The sequence below is a fragment of the Coregonus lavaretus genome (genome assembly GCF_964263955.1).
Source record: "Coregonus lavaretus genome assembly, chromosome: 7".
Taxonomy (NCBI): Eukaryota; Metazoa; Chordata; class Actinopteri; order Salmoniformes; family Salmonidae; genus Coregonus; species Coregonus lavaretus.
In genome coordinates, this window is record NC_139994.1 from 27,642,736 (window position 1) to 27,666,994 (window position 24,259).

Consider the following 24,259-nt stretch of genomic DNA (forward strand, 5'->3'; position numbering starts at 1 on the left):
TTGAGTTTTCCCTCTTCACTTTTAGCTTTCCCTTTTCCTTATAGCAGTTTCAGCTCACAGCATCTTCATTTTTATATACACTACTGGTCAAACGTTTTAGAACACCTACTCATTCAAGGGTTTTTCTTTATTTTGACTATTTTCTACATTGTAGAATAATAGTGAATACATCAAAACTATGAAATAACACATATGGAATTATGTAGTAACCAAAAAAGTGTTAAACAAATCAAAATATATTTTATATTTGAGATTCTTCAAATAGCCACCCTTTGCCTTGATGACAGCTTTGCACACTCTTGGCATTATCTCAACCAGCTTCACCTGAAATGCTTTTCCAACAGTCTTGAAGGAGTTCCCACATATGCTGAGCACTTGTTGGCTGCTTTTCCTTCACTCTGCGGTCCGACTCATCCCAAACCATCTCAATTTGGTTGAGGTCGGGGGATTGTGGAGGCCAGGTCATCTGATGCAGCACTCCATCACTCTCCTAATATCCATTGCTCGTGTTTCTTGACCCAAGCAAGTCTCTTCTTCTTATTGGTGTCCTTTGGTAGTGGTTTCTTTGCAGCAATCTGACCATGATGGCCTGATTCACACAGTCTCCTCTGAACAGTTGATGTTAAGATGTGTCTGTTACTTAAACTCTGTGAAGCATTTATTTGGGCTGGTAACTAATTAACTTATCCTCTGCAGCATTTGTAACTCGGGGTCTTCCATTCGTGGGGCGGTCCTCATGAGAGCCAGTTTCATCATAGCGCTTGATGGTTTTTGCGACTGCACTTGAAGAAACTTGGTCTTTTACCAAATAGGGCTATCTTCTGTATACCCCCCTACCTTGTCACAACACAACTGAGTGGCTCAAACGCGTTAAGAAGGAAAGAAATTCCACAAATTAACTTTTAACAAGGCACACCTGTTAATTGAAATGCATTCTAGGTGACTACCTCATGAAGCTGGTTGAGAGAATGCCAAGAGTGTGCAAAGCTGTCATCAAGACAAAGGGTGGCTATTTGAAGAATTTCAAATTTAAATATATTTTGATTTGTTTAACACTTTTTTGGTTAGTACATGATTCCATATGTGTTGTTTCATAGTGGTCCTCTGTAGCTCAGCTGGTAGAGCACGGCGCTTGTAACGCCAAGGTAGTGGGTTCGATCCCCGGGACCACCCATACACAAAAATGTATGCACGCATGACTGTAAGTCGCTTTGGATAAAAGCGTCTGCTAAATGGCATATTATTATTATTCATAGAAATACAGTCAGCATGTCAATTGCAAGCTCCCTCAAAACTTGAGACATCTGTGGCATTGTGTTGTGTGACAAAACTGCATATTTGAGAGTGGCCTTTTATTGTCTTCAGCACAAGCTGCACTTGTGTAATGATCATGCTGTTTAATCAGCTTCTTGATATGCCACACCTGTCAGGTGGATGGATTATCTTGACAAAATATAAAATGCTCACTAACAGGGATGTATACAAATTTGTGCACAACATTTGAGAGAAATAAGCTTTTTGTGTGTATGGAAATGTTCTAGTACCTTTTATTCAGCTCATGAAACATGGGACCAGCACTTTACATTCTGCATTTACATTTTTGTTCAGTGTAGTTCTCTCCATGTGACTCCTTGTGAGTGACTCCTTGAGCGCGGTAAACCTCTGACAGGTAAATCTTCATATTTACTGATGACGACCCCACAAATGATGCTCTGCGATTGGCCAAATGTGTGATACGTTTTCAGTCAGTTTACTGTATATTGTTATGAAACATTATGTCAAAACTTAATCACTATTAACAATTGTTTATCAGTATGACTAGGCGTGGCTAGGCTATTGTCAAATAATACTCGGACTGAGTACGCATATTATAAGCTACAGTTGGGTTACTTTTTCGATCACGAATGAAAATGTACCTTAAAAACCCTTTCGGTTTCGTTTGCATTAGGAAAATATTTCCTTGTCGCATCAGAGCGAAGCCAAGCTGTATTTTCGATTCAAATTTGATTAAGGTATAGTCTACATTCTTCTTATATTTGATTTAATCATTATGGCACTTTTCGACGTAAGTGGTTATAAGTCCCACGCGGGACTTCGTGGGCAGATTCTTGGAACAGGAGTAGGGCATCTTATTGACCGACCGAATCAGGAATTTGCTGTCCCTGTTGGAGTGGATGTGAGTATTTTTCTGCAGTTATTTTCTGTTTCTTCTGTGACAATAATATGATGATCTAAATGATCTAATGTGTCCTATGTGAAGTGAACTATACCTTACTAAAGCATGGTTCAATGGAGATTCACAACTCACCTCAAGCACACTTTTAAGCACGCACGCACAAACATACGCGCGCACGCATGCATACCACCTGACAAAATACTGACAAGCGCTGCTGCATCACACATTTTTTAAACGATTGGATCAATCTACATCACAGTCCCACTCTATAATGCTCTCTTTCTCTCTAGCCCTCAGGGTTCCTGAAGTCATGCAGCCGTGAAGGTGGTGTGTCCATAGATCTGAACCATGGAACAACTACTCTGGCTTTCAAATTCCGCCATGGTGTCATTGTGGCTGTGGACTCCAGGGCCTCAGCTGGCAGCTACATTGGTAAACATCACATTCCATAGGGATTAGCTTTCCTTGATAACCAAAACCACTTTAGCCCATCAGCCGTGCGGTCTTGGTTTCACGTGGTACAGATTTATAATGTAAGAAAAGTAACTATTAGTCTCTAATTTCAGGCATACACAGTGCCTTCATCTGACAATACTGTACCTATACACAGTAAGAAACTAGTAATAGCATTCTACTGTTACTACTATAACTGCCTACTGTATTGTGAGTACTAAACCAAATCTACAAGTGGTAATTGTAAGGTCATCCATTTTGATGTGATTTACCTTGGAAGGTTGATGTGATCAGCCTTGAGTTGGTCCATTAGGTTTCTGTTCCAGCAGCAGTTGTAGACCGCACCTTCAGATGCAGAATGGATCTCAGAGATCTATAACCAAACATAAAGCAATTATTCTCTAACCCCTTTGCCATGTATTTGTCTTTTCCTGCAGCGTCGAAGGAGGCTAACAAGGTGATAGAGATCAATCCTTACCTGCTGGGGACCATGTCTGGCAGTGCTGCTGATTGCCAGTACTGGGAGAGACTGCTGGCTAAGGAGTGCAGGTCTGATGGAGCTTGTCTCTGTTAGATTGAGTCCCGCTATACAGTTACATGGTGTTAATATCACAATCATTGATGCCTGTCTGTCTGGCTGTCTGTCGGGCTTATGGGCAAGGGGAGGGCCAGGGAGGGTTGGATGGACAGAAAATGTACCAATCAATGTCATTTCCATTTCTCAAAACAAATGCGTGGGACATAAATTAGGCACCACACAACCATATCAATATCAAACAGTGACTTTGTAGATATCATCTATGTAACGTTTTGGCCATAATTGTTATCTAGACTAGCCCTCTCCTATATTGGTCTTCTTGGTCTGCTTCCAAGCCACATTCATGCCTTAATGTATCTGGGGTGTTCAAATCTATCTGGAAGTAAACCAGTGTTTTAGCACTCTGACTGCCTTGTCTCATATAGTGACTGACCCTCCATCTCTTTGTGTCTCAGGCTGTACAAACTGAGGAACAAGCAGAGGATCTCAGTGTCTGCAGCCTCTAAGCTGCTGTGTAACATGATGCTGGGCTACAGGGGCATGGGCCTCTCCATGGGCAGCATGATCGTTGGCTGGGACAACAAGGTACAGGGAGGGAGTGGAGTGTGTGTTTGTGTGTGTTTTTGGTGTGTGTGTGTGTGTGGTATGTGTGTGTCTGTGTGAGTGTTTATTTGAAAGCCTGATTTTATAGCTCACATTTTCATCCTGATGGTACCCACCATTTGTGACTACCATTGGATTGTCTCCAGTTGTCATGTCTGTTGATGAGTATCAATATATTTGTGTCTTGCTGTCCAGGGCCCTGGTTTGTACTACGTGGATGATAACGCCACACGTCTCTCTGGTCGGATGTTCTCTACTGGTTGTGGTAGCAGCTATGCATACGGAGTGATGGACAGCGGTTACCGTGAGGACATGACGGTAGAGGAGGCGTACGAGCTGGGCCGCCGTGGCATCACCCACGCCACGCACAGAGACGCCTACTCTGGAGGAGTGGTCAACCGTGAGTGACCTTGTTCTGAACCTATACTCATTCTATAACGGTTCATTTGATTTGACTTAAGTAAGTCAGTTCATGTGAGACCATGTGAAGCATAGATAGCTGCAGGATTGAGTTTGATGTATGTTGAGATATTGTTTGTGTGTTGTGCAAATTCCAGGTGTGAATTTCATTCAAGAGGTTATAACTAAATATACAATTATAATCTAATCTCATAAGGATTTATCCATATGAAAAAGTAGTCATATGCTGAATCCATAGGAAAATAAAATGTAAACAATACCTTTATGTGTAACTGTCTGTGTGTTTGTCCAGTGTACCACATGCAGGAGGACGGCTGGATAAAGGTGTGTAAGGAGGACGTGTCAGAACTGATCCACCGCTACAGGAAGGGCATGTTCTGATCCCAGATCAGTTTCTACACCCACACAGACACACTGTGTTCTCTCTCAACTGATCCCAGCACTGCTCCAAATAAAGACCATTTTCAAACCGCATACTCTGGCCTCTATTGTTTAACCTGAAGGTCTTACATGCCTTCACAACTTGCTGCAACTGTTACCAGTCCTATTCAAATGTACAATATGATAATCTACCAGTTATTTACCAGTGCCAGTCATTGGAAAAGGTTTGTATGATTGTTTAATACAATACTATTAACCTTGATTAAAATGTTCTCTGTAAAGTCTGTTGAGACTTGTGAAATACACTTGACAACTTTGTGACTTGAAGAGTTTTAGTCCAATGTTTTAGCTACTAAACGGTCAAATAACATAACCTCATAACCAACAGTTGAAGGAGGAAGTAAAATTCAGAGTCCCTTATAGTTTTGTTTAGCGTATTTGCCTCCAACAAACTGGTTCCTGAAACACAAATATGTCCCAAAACCAGTCAGATGTGTTTGCCCGCGTATCGTTTGGTTGGCACCCTTCTGTAAATGTCCACCTTAGTATAGGAGTTCATTGTACAAATGAAATTCTACAAACAAAATGTTTGTGCTATCAGAGGAAGTTTTAAATTAATGGAATGAATTTGCCATAAAACCTGAAGTAGCCTATTTCTCCCATATTATGTTCATTTTCTCAGCTTGATAAATGAGTCACTGTGGATATGAATAGTGTGTGCAGTAGTTACATGGGGAGTATACTATAGGGCCCAGTATGTTATAAAAAGAGAATTAAATCCCTTATAGCAACTACATTCCATAAAATAGTATTACCAACATTGATATCACCTGTTGCCAGGCAGGATTCTGTGCAACAGGTCTTGGTGAATACCATATGATAGGCTATTAAATTTCAGCTCTAGAGGGCAGAAGTACTGCCACAGCTGCTCTGTTCTCCCTGGCAGTTTATTGATCAATAAATATGATTTGTTTCATAGGTCAGAGTTCACTCACCTGGTTTTCCAGGTTTGAATCAGTCCCTGATTAGAAGAGAATGAAAATGAGCAGTGCTGTGGACCTCCAGATAAGTGAAGATACTGAACATGATTTATTTTAATCTCTATCATATAATGTTCAGGACAAAATAGACAGTGCATAGATGATCCCCTATTTTAATAAGCATTTTATTCAAACATCTTTCATACAGGTCAACAAAATATCTAGAATGTAATTTATCCAAAAGCCTATTATATTGTTACAAAAGAATTGTGGAACTCCTACACCTACAAGTAAACAGTACCGCACCCAAAATGAGTATCGGCACCTATTTAGTTACGCCCGTGCTTGACTTGGACTGAAATAGGTGCCGAAACAGTGTAGAGATTATCCCCCTTTCTAAGAAGCATTTTATAAAAACATTTACATATCAGACGCTTTTATCCAGAGAGACTTAGAGGAGCAATTAGGGTTAAGTGCCTTGCTCCAGGGCACGTTGGCAGATTTGTACATAGTCTGCTCAGGGATTCAAACCAGCAACCTTTCGGTTACTGGCCCAACGCTCTTAAGCGCTAGGCTACCTGCTACCCCATCATTTTTCATACAGGTCATCAAAATCTATGTTACTTCTTCTTAAGCCCATTTACAAAATGATATTGTTCCACTTCAAGTCCTTCGCTGTTTAGAACATAATATCTTACAGCAAACATGATTAAAAGGCCCAGTATGACACTTTCATTCCAATTTTGTAGACTTTATTGAAAGGTGTAAGAACATTATTACAGAATGCATGAATTTGGTCTCTAATTTGTCTTGTTTGCCTGGTTGATTATGTATCTCTTAAATGGATCACATTTACACTCGCAATAAAATACATGTTCACTTGCCCCATCACCAACTTATTTCTACAGAACGTACAGTCAAAAAGTGTTAAGTCCCATCATAAATCAAACGTATCATAAAATCAAAACAGCTCGAAAAATAAAGTCACTTCCGTTAAAAGAGAAACATTTACAAATGGAACATGTGGACAGACCTTGTCTGGCTTATGGCCATGCAATTAAACAAGTTAGTGTGAGCAAAGTTATAACATGTCACACAATTACTGTATCTTATACCACCAAAACGTACACATATGTGCAGCTACACTACACATTCAAACAAAATAATGATGTTTTTCCAGTTTACAGCAATATCTTTTAAATGTGATTGTTTTGGTGGCTTCACTTAGGGGAAAATCAAACAAATTTATGTTTTATTTGTAGAATAATATAAATTCAGATCTTAATTTAACATCGCTCAACAATCTAATCCTTTCCAGAAACGTTCATGGCGTTCCATTGATTCTAATATACCTGTAAGACTGAGATACGTCTATCACACAGTGGCAATATTACATTTTATAATTCAACAAAATTACAGCACAACTTTTAAAAAGCCAAACTATGGCAATATTACATTATATAATTCAACAAAATTACAGCACAACTTTTAAAAAACCAAACCATGGATTAAATGAAAGTAAAACGGTTTAAAGGAAATCACCAAAGAATATTTCTGACAGCAGATTTTTTTTATATATGGATTCTGTGTTTACAGTGTGTGTGTGAGCTTGTGTGTGAGAAAGGTGTATGTGTGAGACTGATGTGTGTGTAAGTATACGTATGTGTTACGTTCTTGGGAAGTTCAATGTTTGTTGTTTCCATTTCGTTCCTGTCCTCTTCAGCTCCTTCCTAAAACACATGAGAAGAGAGGGGTTACACACATAAACACATTCCAAACAGTAGCAGTGTGTTCCAGTGTGGTAGTGGTTGTTTCTCTAGTTTGCTCATTAATATGAGGACACCTGAAGTGACTTACTCTGATGTTACAGAAGTGCAGAGAGGTCTCTCAAGTCTTTTGGAATCCTTTCCCAGAGTTGTCAGAGTCAGTGTCGGAAGCTAAAACAGAAATGAAAGCAATGTATGAAAAAGAGACTGATTGAAAGATAATGAGTTCAGGTTCATTTACAAGTTCCTAATGCATGGTTCAGGGTAAATAAAACCTTCCATATAAACTAAGTAGCTACATCAATTGACATCTAAGTTTGAACCAGCATCAGAATCTTCAAGGAAAAGAGACTCAACCACATCCTTAAATGGACACAGTCAAACACAAAACAAACAATCTGTGATCTTTTTAGAATAGCGAACAACATGAAGGTCCCCACTTACTGCTGGTTGGAAGAAAGCCTGAAACAGAGATAAACGTGATGTTATTATTGACTCTGATTTGGTGGAATATTACAAGAGAACATGTTTGAGAGTATTCTGAATCCTGTATTCCTACTGCAGACATCACATACAAACCTAAGTGACAACGTGACTCTTTATTTACATGAATCAGATCAAACATACTTCTACCATCACTAACTACACTGTACAATACTATTGCTTGTAAACCAGTACTACAACTACTACTTCTAAACTACTAACTAAAACACTTCTGATAATATCTAATATGACAGTATATCCTACATATGACAATAGAAAGAGGTCTTTCTCTCCTCACACCTTTCTTGTTCTTGTTCTTCTTCCAAATGAAGACCCCAACAACAACAGCAACAATGGCCAGGAGAGCTACAACCACTCCAATGATGAGGGCGGAGCCAGTGGTGTTTGGATCATTTGCACCTGTAATCATCAGAACAGAGCATTCAGACTACAGTGCTAGATGGTACATTTCCGAACTCCAAGCAGCATCCCTCAATGTTAATAAAAGGTCAGGAGGTCAATGAGAACATGCAGTCAGAAAGGTAGTGTTACTAAGCAGGTGAGCGAACTTAAATTAGGAATATTGGGCACATTCAGTAGGAGGGTTGGGTATAGGGTATATTTGAATCCATCTCCCTCTTACCCCTGTTGGTCTCAGTCAGAACCTTGATGAAGTCCTCATTGATACCAGTGACCTGAACCACACACTGATACTTGTTGTTCTTCCATTCCTCAGGCGTCACTGTGAGGTGGACGCTTTTCTGGAAGGTTCCATCATCGTTGGGAAGAGTCTCTCCATTCTCCACATCTTCATGCTGATCTTGTCCGTCTTTCTGCCAGAACACCATGACTCCACTGGGGTAGAAACCTGTAGCGTGGCAGGTCACTGGAGAGGAGGGGGTCTTCTGGAACAGAGACACTACGGGAGGGACTGGAGAGAGAGAAGGGGGAAAGGGAGAGAGTGTAGTGTAGTGTAGTGTTGAGAGGGGGAATAGACAGACGCACACAGATAGAGATGGAAGAGAAAAAGACAGAGAGGGTAGCAGTAGAGAGAAAAAGACAGAGAGGGTAGCAGTAGAGAGAAAAAGACAGTTAAATGATAAAGACAATACTATTGTCATTCAAAACAATAATTTCATTTCTCTTAAAAACAATTGATTTTGAAATGATTCCTGATAATGAAATATCACATAATTCCTGTGTAAGTCGAGCTATGTCATGTGTCTCTGTACCTGTCCTCTGCAGAGTGCTCTTCCCATAGTCCACATACTTCTTCAGCCACTCAATGCAGGTCTGGGTGAGGTAGTTGTTCATGTTCTCATTTAAAACCATGTTTCTGTCCCACTTGTGTTTGGTGATGACTGCCTGTGGTGTTGGGGCGATCCATGTCTTGGTCTTCAGGTCAAATGCTACGAAATCCTCTCCATCATATCCAAACTGATCAAACCCCTCTGTGACTCCATTGTCCTCATCCCACTCACAGCCGTACATCCTCATCCATGTGTGCACACCTGAGAGAGAAGGAAAGAAAGAGAGATATGATCAACACAGTTAATCATTCTGTTCTCCAGATTCAGTCTGCCAGTGGGATCTCTATCATCATGTATTAGTTGTTCAACCAGACTGGAATAAAACAGAGAGATCCAGCTCAGACCTCTACAGTGTGGTGATGATGTCACACCTTCACCACAGAGACAGAGAGAGTTGATGAGGAGACTCAGAGAGTGTGGATCTATTCTACACCAGCTGATGTCGATTTGGTTCTATCTACTGTGTTGAAGATACACATTGTGTTCAGTACAGTAGTGTTATTCTAACAAATGGATGTTGTGTAACACTGTCGTTTTCAGTGAGGTGTTTAAATGAATAAAACACTGTTGATAAATGAACTGTCCTCTAGTGATGATGTCAGAGATAAATAGAGGAAGTGAGAGAGGATCCACTGTCCAGTCAGGAACAACAGGAGAGAGAGATGGAGAGACTAACATGAGGAAGTTATCTCTCAATAATGTGAGCCTACTGGAGCTGTGTGTGATCCCCAGATCCTGAGGGTGACAGGTGAGTGTGTAGAGAGTAGGGCTGTCCCTGACTAAAGAAAATCTTGGTCGACTGAGAGTAGTCTGTTCCTTCAACCAATCGATTGGTCGAAATGTCAAAACGTGTATTTTTCCAAATATAGACACATCCTATGTGTTTGAACTGTGCTTGTCTGATGCTTTAAACGCAATGTTTGATGAAATAATGAAGACAAACAAATGACTAGAGGGAGTCAGATGGCCACACTGTGTTAATAAAATGGCAGTGAGTGCCTGTGACTGGCGCACGTTGTCTCTCTCTCTCTCCTCCCTGCTGCAGTGAACAGGCACCACAACACAGCAAGTGTTTATCACACTGTCCGTGGTGCTGAAGCTGCAACATAATTACAGCCATTTGGATATACATTTATATATAAATTATAAGTGTACCAGAGTCTGTTCTAACGAAGAAAAACAAAGTATATAAATTATATACACTGAACAAAAATATAAATGCAACATGTAAAGTGTTGGCCCCATGTTTCATGCTCTGAAATAAAAGCTTTTTTCTGTCAAGTTTCTGCACAAATGTGTTTACATCCCTGTTTGTGAGCATTTCTGCTTTGCCAAGATAATCCATCCAACTGACAGGTGTGGCATATCAAGAAGCTGATTAACCAGCATGATCATTACATACTTGTACCTTGCGCTGCGGACAATAAAAGACCACTCTACAAATGCAGTTTTGTCACACAACACAATGCCAGTTTTGAGGGAGCGTGCAAATGGCATGCTGACTGCAGGAATATCCAACAGAGCTATTTGCCAGAGAATTTAATGTTCATTACTCTACCATAAGCTGCCTCCAAGGTCATTTTAGAGTATTTGGCAGTATGTCCAACTGGCCTCACAACCGCAGACCACGTGTATGGTGTCGTGAGGGCGAGCGGTTTACTGATGTCAACGTTTTGAACAGAGTGCCCCATGGTGGCGGTGGGGTTATGGCATGGGCAGGCATAAGCTATGGACAAGGAACACAATTGCATTTTATCGATGGAAATTTGAATGCACAGAGATACCGTGACGAGATCCTGAGGCCCATTGTCGTGCCATTCATCCGCCGCCATCACCTCATGTTTCAACATGATAATGCACGGCCCCATGTCGCAAGGATGCTCTGGATTGACGTGTACGACAGCATGTTCCAGTTCCCGCCATGAGGCAAATGGTGGTCACAGCAGATGCTGACTGGTTTTCTGATCCACACCCCTACCTTTTTTTTAAAGGTATCTGTGACCAACAGATGCAAATCTTTATTCCCAGTCATCTGAAATCCATAGATTAAGGCCTAATTAATGTATTTAAATTGTGACTCAGTAAAATCTTTGAAATTGTTAAAAGTTGCGTTTATATTTATGTTCAGTATATAAAGACGTTATTACAGCAAAGGCTAAAAACAGTTGCATGCATTTGCGAATTGCGGTTCATTTATTGTTTAGGCTAATTATTCAAAGCTCCCTTTGGCATTTTGTTTAAAAACTAAAACGCTTGATTGCATTTCAATGCATGAATGACTCGTCTGTGTGATGACATTAACAAATGATTGATTGATACAGTAGCCTATTTATTGAAATATAAGCCTAAGTAAGTTACGGTATTAACACAGCTAAACAGGACGCACCCTTAGGCCTACAGCTTGATGGTGGTTATACAAGGCTGCTATACTAAGCCTACTAATGATAATGACATTACTTAATAATAATGATCATAATAATAATGCCTCAAACAAATTGTCTGCAACAGTGAAACGGGCTACTTCTATGTGAATTAATGAGGAGGTGGAACACACCTCAATTCAAACCGTTGTTAGAAAATAAAACTTGTTAGAAAATAATTAGAAATTGACCAGTTGAAACATAGCCTATAGATAATTAGCAGGCAGCATGCCTTGGTTCGAGGGAAACGCGGGTTAACGCGTTGATCACACCAACAGCGTCATTGCATCAATGCTGCATAACATTTTGTGCAGCTACGCAACTATACTGAATGCAGGTATCTACACACGTGTTGCAGACGGTCACATGAGGTTGTTAGACACATGGAGGAGAGAATAATTTTCGCAGTATCCTCAAAACCGTGTCTTTTTGACACAACTGCTGACAGCTACATGGACATAAACACGACAGGATTGCCAGGTCAGTTTAGTAGTGAGCTTGTTCTAGATGTGGCTAGCTAGCTAGTGAAGTGTGTGTGTGTGTGTGTGTGTGTGAGAGAGAGAAATAGTAATATAAATGATGCTAGTTACTACCCATGATAATTTGGCCAAATAACCATTTGTGTGAGAGAGTGTGAGTGTGTATGTGAGAGAGTGTGTGAGTGTGCATGTTAGAGTGTGTGTGTGTGTGTGTGAGATAAATAGTAATAGAAATGATGGTAGATACTACCCCTGATCATTTGGTCAGATAACCTTGTGTGTGTGTCTTTGTGTACAGTAGGTGACATGTCCATGATAGCTATCTAATAATTATAGTTATGCTAGGTGGTGCTTTGGCTTATCATGTTCATGTCTATGTAGAAGAAGACTGTAGGAGGAAGTGGAGAGGACTCAGGGACAGGTATCAGAGAGAGAAGGGCAGAGAAAGAGAAGAAGAGGTCTGGGCCAGCAGCTTCAGGCCAGCAGCCTTGGTGCTTCGGCCACATTCTTTCTTTTTTGGGTCCATTTATTGTGCCTAGGGCAATGAGTGGCAATTTTACAGCCAGACCCTCTACGTCATCCACAAGTGCGGGCGCCACCGGTGCATCAAGACCCTCTACGTCATCTATAAATGCGACCACCGCCTCCACCAGTGCAGTGAGACGCTCTACGTCATCTACAAGTGCGACCACCGCCACCACCGGTGCAACGAGACCCTCCACGACGTCTACGTCATCCACAAGTATGACCACCACCGGTGCGGCCATGGAAGATGCTGAAATGGAGGAAGCACCGCTGGATCTGGGACCCGGTGAGATTATTGTGACCCTGACGGAAGTGACCACTGAGGACCTTGTTGAACAGGATGTGGCCGTGGAGACAAATGGGAAGAGAAACGAAGAGGAACATCGTCACACCAGGCGTCATCGGAGGTACCAGCCCCCAGATCCACTCAACTCATTTCAGCAGAGGCTCCTCCAAGCCGTCGAGAGGGATGCAGCCCAACCTGATGCTCACAGGGAGGAGGATGAAGAGACCCTCGTTGCCATGCCAACCCTGAAGAGGCTGCCTCAGCCAAGAAAAGCAGCAGTCAAGGTTCAAATTCATCAGCTGCTTTTCGAAGCCGAGTTCAAGGGTACGTTTTTTCCCCAACAACACAGGTAGTGTTATAAGTATTGCGACAGTGAAGTAAAGTAGGTCATTTTTGCAGTATACTCATGTAGGCTAATTGGTATTTCAGATCAATGGATTAATATGAGGGAAATGTATATCTGTTGTTTCTGGATTAGAAAATACCCTGAAACAACAGTTTGCTGTCTAAATATTTGCCTGTCATATTCATCCTTTGATCTGAAATACAATTTCCATGAGTAAACAGCAAGTATTACCAACTTTACCACACTGTTCCAATATGTATGCCACTAACTACACTATACAAGCAGTATTTAGTTAACATAAATCTCACCTTCTATGGTGTTATATTATGTAATGAGATGTAGATGGAGTCAAATTAGCCGACCAGCTCACAGGAAGGACAGGAAGAGGAGAGGAGTTGTTGTTTTGACCTCCCTCATTGTACCTTTCCTTTCACACGTGTCAATGCCATTTCAATTCAGTCAATTCATAAAGTCAATTGTTACAACATTTTTAGGATAGCATTCATTATTAGTGTTACATAGATTTCTGAATTGACTGAATTGAAACTCACACACCGGAGAATTCACAGATGCTCGTTGGTCTCTTACGAAACAAAAGGCGAATGTATTTCTTTCATTTAAAACCACCTGAAAACCATGGTGTTGAAACTTTTTGTGAAGTTATGTTCCATGGACTGGTCCATGACGTCCACGGACCATTCGTTTGTTTAGCAGTGTTATTGCTACTTGCTACACATTATTTTCTTTTTTTCAGAGACCGAGACTCTGCTCTTCTCCTCGAGGCACCTCCCATTTCCATTGCCCCGCCCTTTTATCTCCCTCTGCCTGAGGAGGCTGTTGAGATGAACGGTGGTGGCTAACCATAGGGATGGAGCAGAGGCAGATAGAGGGGAGAAGGCTGGCAGACTGGTGAGGGGGTGGGCTGACTGTCTGTATTACTCTCTCTCTCTCCATGGGAGAATCTAAACTGTATTTCCTTGACTCACGTCCTCTCTCCTCGCCTCCTTCTCAAAGCCCATTGGAGGAGGAGGTCAGAGAGAGGGAATGTTAGGTTCCTTCACGCTGACCTTCTTCTCCAATGGGTTTTGTGCGAGAGGTGAGGAGAGAGGACGCGAGGAATCAATGAAATGCAACGGAGATTTTCCAAATGTCCTCAATTGAGATTTTCCAACTGTCCTTATTCTGCTTACTATGTCCTTGTTAGTAGGCTTTTTGAGTATACAATTAATGGAATTCATAAGGTAAATAGTTACTCAATACTTAGGACAGCATTCATTATTAGTCGTACATTGATTGAATGAAAATGTACTGAATTGAAACTCACACACCGGAGAATTCAGATGCTCTTGTTCTTTTACAAGACTAAAGGTGAAATGTGTGTTTACCTGTATTGTGGCTACACATCCACTTTTAGTTTTGTCAGACACACACACCTCTCCTCCACTCCTCTCTGCACCTCAGATCTCCACTGCCCTGCCGTCTCTCTCTTCATGGCCATGTCTGAAGTCCCCCTACTACCTCTAGGCTTTATGAGTAGTCCCTGTCTCTGTCTGCAGTTGTGACAACAATACATGATCTTGTTGTTCTCTTACAGATTACAGGTGATTTGTGTGTTTAGCTACACATTCATTTTAGTATTTTTAGACGCACATACATGCACAAACACACACCTCTTTCAATACTTGTTTTAATTTTTGTAAACATTTTATAACACACCTACCTGTCATGTTCTTTCCCATTTTTTCATAGTCATTTTCATTTGTTTATTAGTATCTCATTTAGACCTAATCTCCTTATTTCCTCCCTACACCTTTGCAGATCTAAGCAGTGGTGGAAAAAGTACCCAATTGTCATACTTGAGTAAAAGTAAAGATACCATAATAGAAAAAGACTCAAGTAAAAGTGAAAGTCACCCAGTAAAATACTACCTGAGTAAAAGTCTAAAAGTATTTGGTTTTAAATATACTTAAGTATCAAAAGTAAATGTAATTGCTAAAATATACTTAAGTATCAAAAGTAAAAGTATAAATAATTTCAATAATTCCTTATATTATGCGAACCATGTTTTTTTTATTTACGCATAGCCGTGGGCACAATCAGACATAATTTACAAACAAAGCTTGTGTGTTTAGTGAGTCCGCAGAGGCAGTAGGGATGACAAGGGATGTTCTCTTGAAATGAGTGAATTGGACCATTTTAAGGTCCGGCTAAGCATAAAAAATTTAACGAGTACTTTTGGGTGTGAGAGAAAATGTATGGAGTAAAAAGTATATGATTTTCTTTAGGAATGTAGTGAAGTTAAAGTAGAAGTTGTCAAAAATATAAATAATAAAGTACAGATACCCCCAAAAATACTTAAGTAGTACTTTAAAGTATTTTTACTAAAGTATTTTACACCACTGGATCTAAGACAAGATGAAAGTAAAAACCCATTCTCTTCCTAATGAGTTTTTTTTCCAACTGCATGTTGTCAGACCAGTGAAGATGGTGGAAAACGCAGTACTATTTGTATGGACCGTAGGTTAGCCTTTCCCATTGTTATCATACGAATGTAAAATGTAACTGTACACTGTGTGCACAATTATTAGGCAAGTTGTATGTTTGAGGATTCATTTTATTATTTAACAACTACAGTGCTCTCGGTCAATCCAAAATTTTAATAAACCTCAAACCTGAATATTTAAGAAAGTAAAAGTGAGGTTTTGGCTTTCTTTGGAGAATATCTATGTGTGCACAATTATTGGGCAACTATTAGCGTGCAGAATTATTATGCAACTAAATGAAAAACGAAAAGTTCCCCATCTCACTTGTTTATTTTCATCTGTTAAAGTGAGAACAATAAACAAACAACTCAAAATTTACAAATAAACATTTCTGACATTTCAAAAAAATATCAGTGACCAATATAGCCACCCTTCTTTTCAATAACAGTCATAAGCCTTCCATCCATGGAGTCTGTCAGTTTTTTGATCTGTTGACAATCAACTTTTTGTGTAGCAGCAACCACAGCCTCCCAGACACTGGTCAGAGAGGGGTACTGTTTTCCTTCACCGTAAATCGACCGTTTAAGAAGTTCTCAATAGGGTTTAGGTCAGGTGAGGAAGGGGGCCATCTCATTATTCTTTCATCTTTAAGACCTTTACTGGCTAGCCACACAGTGGAGTACTTCGATGCATGCGATGGAGCATTGTCCTGCATAAAAATCATGGTCTTCTTGAAAGATGCAGACTTTTTCCTGTACCACTGCTTGAAGAAAGTGTCTTCTAAAAACTGGCAGTAGGTTTGGGAGTTGAGTTTGAGTCCATCTTCAACCCGAAAAGGTCCATCTAGCTCATCTTTAATAATACCAGCCCATACCAGTACCCCACCTCCACCTTGCTGGCGTCTGAGTCGAAGTGGAGCTCCGTGCCCGTTACTGATCCAGCCACGGGCCCATCCATCTGGTCTGTCAAGAGTCACTCTCATCTCATCAGTCTATACAACCTTTGAAAAATCTGTCTTCAGATATTTCTTGGCCCAGTCTTGACGTTTCAACTTATGTGTCTTGTTCAGTGGTGGTCGGGATTTAGCCTTCCTTACCTTGGCCATGTCTCTGAGCACTGAACACCTTGTACTTCTGGGCACTCCAGGTAGGTTGCAGTTCTGGAATATGACAGCACTGGAGGATAATGGGTTCCTGGTAGCTTCACGTTTGATTCTTCTCAAATCTTTGGCAGTTAATTTGCGTCTTTCTTTCTCAACACGGTTCTTGCGACCCTGTTGACTATTTGCAACAAAACGTTTGATGGTTCTGTGATCACGCCCCCATATCTTAGCAATTTCAAGAGCGCTGCATCCCTCTGAAATACTTTTTAAAATTTTTGACTTTTCAGAGTCAGTTAAATCTCTTTTTTGGCCCATTTTGCCTGAGGAAAAGAAGCTGCCTAATAATTATACACACCTTGATATAGGGTGTTGATCTCCTTAGGCCACACCCTCCCTCATTACACAAATACACATCACCTGATATGCTTAAATCCAATAAGCATTCCAGTTTATACAGCTTGGAGTTGGGAAATATGCATAATAATGATGATATGGTCAAAACACTGACTTGCCTAATAATTGTGCACACAGTGTATGTCGTATAACCTTAATTAGAGCTCCTGCTCACCTGATGTACCATGCCAGGTGTGTATAATACTGATGCAGTGACCCGATCCTGCAGGTTCATGCTCTACAACATTCACAGAGTACGACCCTACCTTACACAGAAAGCGGCACAGGTCCTAATCCAGGCACTTGTCATCTCCCGTCTGGATTACTGCAACTCGCTGTTGGCTGGGCTCCCTGCCTGTGCCATTAAACCCCTACAACTTATCCAGAACGCTGCAGCCCGTCTGGTGTTCAACCTTCCCAAGTTCTCTCATGTCACCCCGCTCCTCCGCACACTCCACTGGCTTCCAGTTGAAGCTCGCATCTACTACAAAACCATGGTGCTTGCCTACGGAGCTGTGAGGGGAACAGCACCTCCTTACCTTCAGGCTCTGATCAGACCCTACACCCAAACGAGGGCACTACGTTCATCCACCTCTGGCCTGCTAGCCCCCCTACCTCTACGGAAGCACAGTTCCCGCTCAGCCCAGTCAAAGCTATTCGCTGCTCTGGCACCTCAATGGTGGAACAAGCTCCCCCACGACGCCAGGACAGCGGAGTCACTGACCACCTTCCGGAGACACTTGAAACCCTACCTCTTTAAGGAATACCTGGAATAGTATAACAGTAATCCTTCTACCCAAGTCTATGCATACAATTGTATGCATATGTAACGCACTGCAACTGCCTCTGCAATGCAATGCTGCAAGGCAAACGCAGCATTCCATTGGAAATGAATGTACTTCTAATGTACCAAAATGCAATGACGCTGTAGGTGTGATCGAGGCATAACTGTCCTGTTGCTTAACAATCACGTTTCGGAACAGTGAGTGCATTCTGACTTCACGCACAAATAAAACCTCACAATGGGGTGACCGTTAGAGATATTTGGAACTCACACCTGAAAAGGTTAAGCGCAATGTTTAATGAAATAATTAAGACAAACAAATTACTCAAGAGGGAGTCAGATGGCCACGCTGTGTTAATAAAATGGCAGAGTGCCTGTGACTGGCACATGTTGTCTCTCTCTCCTCCCTGCTGCAGCGAACAGGCACCACAACACAGCAAGTGTTTATCACACTGTCCGTGGTGCTGAAGCTGCAACATAATTACAGACATTTAGTTTCTTACTTGTTTCTCTGACTGAAAAGTTGTTACCGAAATCCCTCATTTGTTTAGGAAAAATATTCCCTATACCCTCAACTCTTGCTCTCTTTACGTGAAACAGGTATGCATCGCATGGACGTGACCAATAGGGCCTGACCTATAGCCTATCATAAGGCTGGTGATATGGACTAAAAATCATATCTCGATTCACGATATATATATATCAATATTTTTGATATCTCTAAATATGCGTTGTTGTACAATTAAAGGTCAAATACACTGTATTTCAAACAGTCAGCAATAATCTAATGAATGCAGGGCATGTGAAGTTGTACCTAGGCTAAATATAAGCCTTTCACAACCATAAGACTCACTAATAATTTAATTATTTCAACAAAATAGTTTAACCTGCTTTTTTAATATATGGCTTTCAAGACTGTCTATGAAAATGCCCTTTTTTGTTACAAATTTACCTAGAACCATGCATAATACACATTCACTATTAATGACTAACTTCTTGTAGCAGGCATTAGGCCTTAGAAAATTAACACCGGTCTCATCAAATGTCTCTCAAGCCCATGTGCTGGTGATTAGCCAGCTAATCTTTATATTTGAAGTTTAGCCAACTTGGATATTTTTGCTAGCTAACAAGGTTGAACAGTTAAATTGTTATGAACACACCCTTCTGTCTGTCTCCAACTGTTGGAAAAGCATGTTAGCCTGTCCAATTTGTTCAGATGTTGAAATCAAGTGGTCTACCTTATTTCTCAGAATGTTGCCAATTCCTTGTATAATTGTGTTTTATGCTTATTGCACATTTATAAAACACAGACTAGACAGCTAGTTTAACAGTCTTTGGATAAAATGGTGCTAGCAGTACACCAATGCCACGCGCGACAAACTGAGCATTCATTTTCCAGAATCAATGTTCATTGATACTCTCGTTTTAGTAGTGTCTGCTCTGCGCACAATTTGAGTAGTTGAGACATAAAAAGGGTATTGTTAGAAAAGTAAACTTCTCCTCTATTACAGTAAAATGATGTCTTCATGTGTTTGTGTCCATATGACCGATTCTGTTGGACCAAACCTCAAATGCAAATAGCGAGTTGAAGCCGCTTGTCAGAGAGGAAGATGTGATCTCTTAACCTTGTTGGCGTGAGAGGCAGGGGGAGGGGCTTGGTGTGTGTAAACCATAGAGGAAGAGGCGAAGAGAGAGGTTTCACTTTCGCTAAAATCTGTCAAAAAAAAAAAGCCCAATGAGTTTCTATGGTCTAATTTTGGACCTAAGCTTGTCGCCTGCCTTCCCGCCTTTGGGACAACAACACCCATTGTTAGGGCGGAAAGATGTGCATCTCTTCCTTATATACTGATCTCTGGTGTAAATGGGGAGGTGCACACAGCACAGAAGGAGCGAAAGAGACCAAAAATACAACACGAGAACAAGCGGACAAACGCTCATAAAAACAAAAAATAACAAAACCTTGGTTCTTGCGATACATGCATTTGGAATATCGCGTAAGAATATACATTTGAATTAATCGAATGAATTCGATATATCACCCAGCCCTAGCCTATCATATTCACATCAATAAATTGGTTATAACAGACTCCAAACATCGTAACACAGTAAAATGGATGCGGAGGACGTGAAAAATAAACTTGAAACAGGGGAGTGTTTACTTGTTACTCAGGAGGGAAAGGGGAAGTCAGATGTGTGGAAGACATTTGACTTAGTTGTTGAAACTACTGCAGATCATGAATAAGGAGGGTATAGGAGCAAGCACTGCCTGAGTATTATGTGTGATTACAATATTATTTTTTCTGACCATTTGGAAGTGTAAACAACACTAAATAAATTAGAAGTGTACCAGAGAGTCTGCTCTCACTATTTATATATAAAGCCTTTATTACAGCAAAGACCAAAAACAGCTGCATGCATTCGTGAATTACGGTTTATTTATTGTTTAGGCTAATTATTCAAAGCTCCCTTTGTTATTTTGTTTTCAAACTAAAATGCTTGATTGCATTTCAAAGCATGAATGACTCGTCTGTGTGATGACAGGAACAAATGATTGATTGATTGATACAGTAGCCTATATATTGAAATAGGCCTAAGTAAGTTACGATATAAACAGGACGCGCTCTTAGCCCTACAGCTCGATGGTGGTTATACAAGGCTACAACTATACGAAGCCTACTAATGATAATGACATTACTTATTATTATAATGATGATCATAATAATAATTGTAATAATAACAATAAGAAGGAGATCAAGTAAAAGGAGGGTGTAGGAACAAGAGCTGTGTGCATATTGTATGACAAACAGGTGCTGTTAAATTACAATATTACTTTTCTGCCCGTTTGGAACAGTGTAAACAACCCTAAATAAATTATAAGTAATACCAGAGTCTGTTCTAATGGAGAAAAAAAATAAGCCTTTTTTAAAGCATAGCAAATATTAAAAACAGTCGAATTTGTGAAATGTCTTTATCTGACATTTTGCGGTTACTTGAGGCTTGGTGCTCACGGAATCAGTAGGCTATTAAACAAACACTCAAACAGGCAACAGAAGCAGGATCGGTCTTATTTCTGTAGATATATATGGATGATTTATAAAGTCAGACACATTTAACAGTTAGGATATTGATTATAGACCTATTTAAGTTAGGGTTTCCTCTCTCCTCAATTTTCTTAGACAATTAAGGCAAAGGCTGTTTCCTCTTCTCCACACTCCTCTGCATGGTTCTCAACACCCATATGCTGGTTAACTTTGCTATTATGGATATAGCAACATATAGGGAAAGGCGCCAATTCAACGGCGCACTGAAGATTATGTTTCAGAACCGTGGAAAGCGACCGCTATCCAACGCGGGAGAAAGCGCATTTGTTATAAAATAATACTATATTTATTAGTGTTGCACCATTATTCTTAGATAATATAAACATATACCATTTTAGTAGCACGTGTCTTTGATGGACTGTGCCATCCCCCAATGGATTAGTCTACTGAGACAGGAGCCAATCAGACAGACGGCTTGTGCACCATGGAAAAAAACAAAACAATTTGCAACTCCTCGACTAAAGAAATCTCGGTTGACCAATAGCCTATCAACCAAACAATCGACCAGTCGACTAAATGGGGTCAGCCCTAGTAGAGTTCCCCTGAGAGGCCTGATCAGCTCCAGCAGCAGAGCCCACAGGGAGTCACTGGGAGCTTTGGTCCATTAGAGCAGAGAAGACCAAAGACACATCATCATCATCATCATCATGTTCTGCTGCTCTGCTTCTCTCTACTGTCCAATCAGATCAGAGAGACACTCAGAGAGTCTGAGGAGACTACAGCTCTACTGTGGGGGACAGAGGGGGAGCACACAGCTGGACAGTGTAGACAACACACACACACACACACACATTCATGCACACACATTCTAGACCAAAATGATATTGTGTTAAGTTAAACTATGCCCCCCTTGCTTATGAACCAAATGTCCACTTGATGTGATACCACATCATATGCTTCTACCAATATCATGTTTATATGATCACATCACATTTGGCATTGCCAGTTATATGATGAGATTACATCTGACCTTCCAGTTTCCTTTATAAATGAACAGGGTACAGAATCTGATGGGGGAATTTAATTTAAGACAACACAGAATCATCTTGATTCTGATTAACCATTCTGAAAAATACCCCTGGAATGAGAATGGCCGAATTGGCCATTTACACCAAAAATATGTTAACTCTATACATATTTGATATTGAACTACATAAGGATGGTGAATCACTCACCTCCAGTCTGATTGAAGCGCGGCTTCATAATATCAATGTTGGCTTTGAAGGTCTGCTCGTCAGCAATGGAGTTCTGAGTCTGTCTCTCCCAGTAGTCCGACCCCTCAGTCTTGGCCATCCAGTCCTGCTTGGGTACTACTCTCTTGGTGTTACTGTCATAGTAATCAATCTGCATTCCATCCACAATACCCAGATTGACAAACTCAGGGAAGTCTGGTATTCCTGAGGTCGCAGTGTACACATAACGCAGTGAATGCGTAGCTGCAAAGTAGACAAATATTTTTGAATTATTTGAATGCTATAATTTAACTCTATAGCAGTAAAATTGGACACCTTGAAAAAATTAAAAACCTCGTTCATTGGTGTTTTTTCAATCACAGAAAGTAGAACTCCTGACATTATTAGAGCCGAGAATAAACCTTGACCTAGATACACTGAGGTCTTATATAGACATTTATTATCGCTCTTATGGAATTATTATATGGGCAAATAGTGTGGCTCAACAAAATAAACATCCTTCTAATGTCTTGCTTAGATGAATCCAGTAAATCCATCCATTACTGTACCAGCAGGTGTGATCTTTGTATTGTACTGCCACCTAATGGATATTACTGGGAATATGCTAACCTTTTTGCATTGAATACAAGCCAAATTAATGACAAGTCAAATTAATTTGCTTTGATAGATCTTCACCTTCATCACAACAATAAAATAAGCTCAAATGATTGGAATTGGTGTACACGTGCCCAAGCCATGATTAAGGCTTTTGTACAAAGTGATTTAATTCCAGTGAACACTTAATATCTACCAACCCACTATTATCAAAGGTGTGCCAACTGATATAAAGTCATAACTAGTTTCCAGCCAGAACAGGGAGAACCATGTTACTAGGAAAGCAGTTTGTTCATTAGTTTATTAACAATGCTATAGTATAGAACTAGAAAATCATATAGCCTAAACGCACAACTAAATTCCAACACTATTCAACAAAGAAGCCTATAGCGAAACAAACATCATTTTGGTAGACCCAACCAACAGTGATTATGGAAATTGTGATTTTCATATTGCAAAACTCCTAAAAGGACACTTTGGACATTAGTAATAACCATAATGACATAAGCCCATCAATAATCTAAAAAAAAAAAAAAACATATTAGGCTGTAGCAGCCTATTCATTGGAAAACATGCTTTGCTTTCTAAAACCGAGTGAGTGCAGCATGACTTGATTTTATGCAGTTTACTCCAATGTAAATGCTCTAGTCTCTACTGCCTGCCATCTCCTCAGCGTGCCTATCCTACCTCATTGTGTATATACGCTACATAACCAAAAGTATATGGACACCTGCTTGTCGAACATCTCATTCCAGAATCATGGACATTTATATGGAGTTGGTCCCCCCTTTGCTGCCATAACAGCCTCCACTCTTCTGGGAAGGCTTTCCACTAGATGTTGGAACATTGCTGCGGGGACTTGCTTCCATTCAGCCACAAGAGCATTAGTGAGGTCGGGCACTGATGTTGGGCGATTAGGCCTGACTCGCAGTCAGCGTTCCAATTCATCCCAAAGGTGTTCGAAGGAGTTGAGGTCAGGGCTCTGTGCAGGCCAGTCAAGTTCTTCCACACCGATCTCAACAAACCATTTCTGTATGGACCTCGCTTTGTGCACGGGGGCACTGTCATGTTGAAACAGGAAAGGGCCTTCCCCAAACTGTTGCCACAAAGTTGGAAGCACAGACTCGTCTATAATGTCATTGTATGCTGTAGTGTTAAGATTTCCCTTCACTGGAACTAAGGGTCCTAGCCCGAACCATGAAAAACAGCCCCAGACCATTATTTCTCCTCCACTAAACTTTACAGTTGGCACTATGCATCGAGGCAGGTAGCGTTCTACTGGCAGCCGCCAAAACCAGATTTGTCTGTCGGACTACCAGATGGTGAAGCGTGATTCATCACTCCAGAGAAAGCGTTTCCATTGCTCCAGAGTCCAATGGCGGCGAGCTTTACACCACTCCAGCTGACGCTCGGCATTGCGCATGGTGATCTTAGGTTTGTGTG

General features: G+C 40.7%; 2 protein-coding genes across 4 annotated transcripts in view; one reads left to right on the plus strand and one right to left on the minus strand.

Annotated features, from left to right (window-relative positions):
- The first annotated feature begins 1,667 nt into the window (after positions 1-1,667).
- Positions 1,668-24,259, plus strand: part of LOC311133058 (proteasome subunit beta type-8-like) — a 131,928-nt gene continuing 109,336 nt past the window's right edge. Inside the window, exons 1-6 of one of the 2 annotated variants that reach the window (XM_084166488.1) lie at positions 1,668-2,176; positions 2,467-2,608; positions 3,067-3,178; positions 3,623-3,752; positions 3,966-4,170; positions 4,483-5,223. In XM_084166488.1, the coding sequence (XP_084022614.1) occupies positions 2,051-2,176; positions 2,467-2,608; positions 3,067-3,178; positions 3,623-3,752; positions 3,966-4,170; positions 4,483-4,571 (804 nt within the window). In that variant the 5' untranslated portion in view covers positions 1,668-2,050 and the 3' untranslated portion in view covers positions 4,572-5,223. Of the gene's footprint in view, positions 2,177-2,466; positions 2,609-3,066; positions 3,179-3,622; positions 3,753-3,965; positions 4,171-4,482; positions 5,224-24,259 lie in introns of those variants that run through there. The other variant, XM_084166489.1, reaches the window with a different exon arrangement.
- Positions 5,709-24,259, minus strand: part of LOC311133056 (class I histocompatibility antigen, F10 alpha chain-like) — an 89,839-nt gene continuing 71,288 nt past the window's right edge. Inside the window, exons 2-8 of one of the 2 annotated variants that reach the window (XM_084166486.1) lie at positions 22,205-22,465; positions 9,033-9,311; positions 8,444-8,731; positions 8,101-8,220; positions 7,762-7,779; positions 7,409-7,488; positions 5,709-7,281 (exon numbers count right to left, since the gene is read on the minus strand). In XM_084166486.1, coding sequence (XP_084022612.1) covers positions 7,439-7,488; positions 7,762-7,779; positions 8,101-8,220; positions 8,444-8,731; positions 9,033-9,311; positions 22,205-22,465 — 1,016 coding nt within the window. In that variant the 3' untranslated portion in view covers positions 5,709-7,281; positions 7,409-7,438. The remainder of the gene's footprint in view (positions 7,282-7,408; positions 7,489-7,761; positions 7,780-8,100; positions 8,221-8,443; positions 8,732-9,032; positions 9,312-22,204; positions 22,466-24,259) is intronic. The other variant, XM_084166485.1, reaches the window with a different exon arrangement.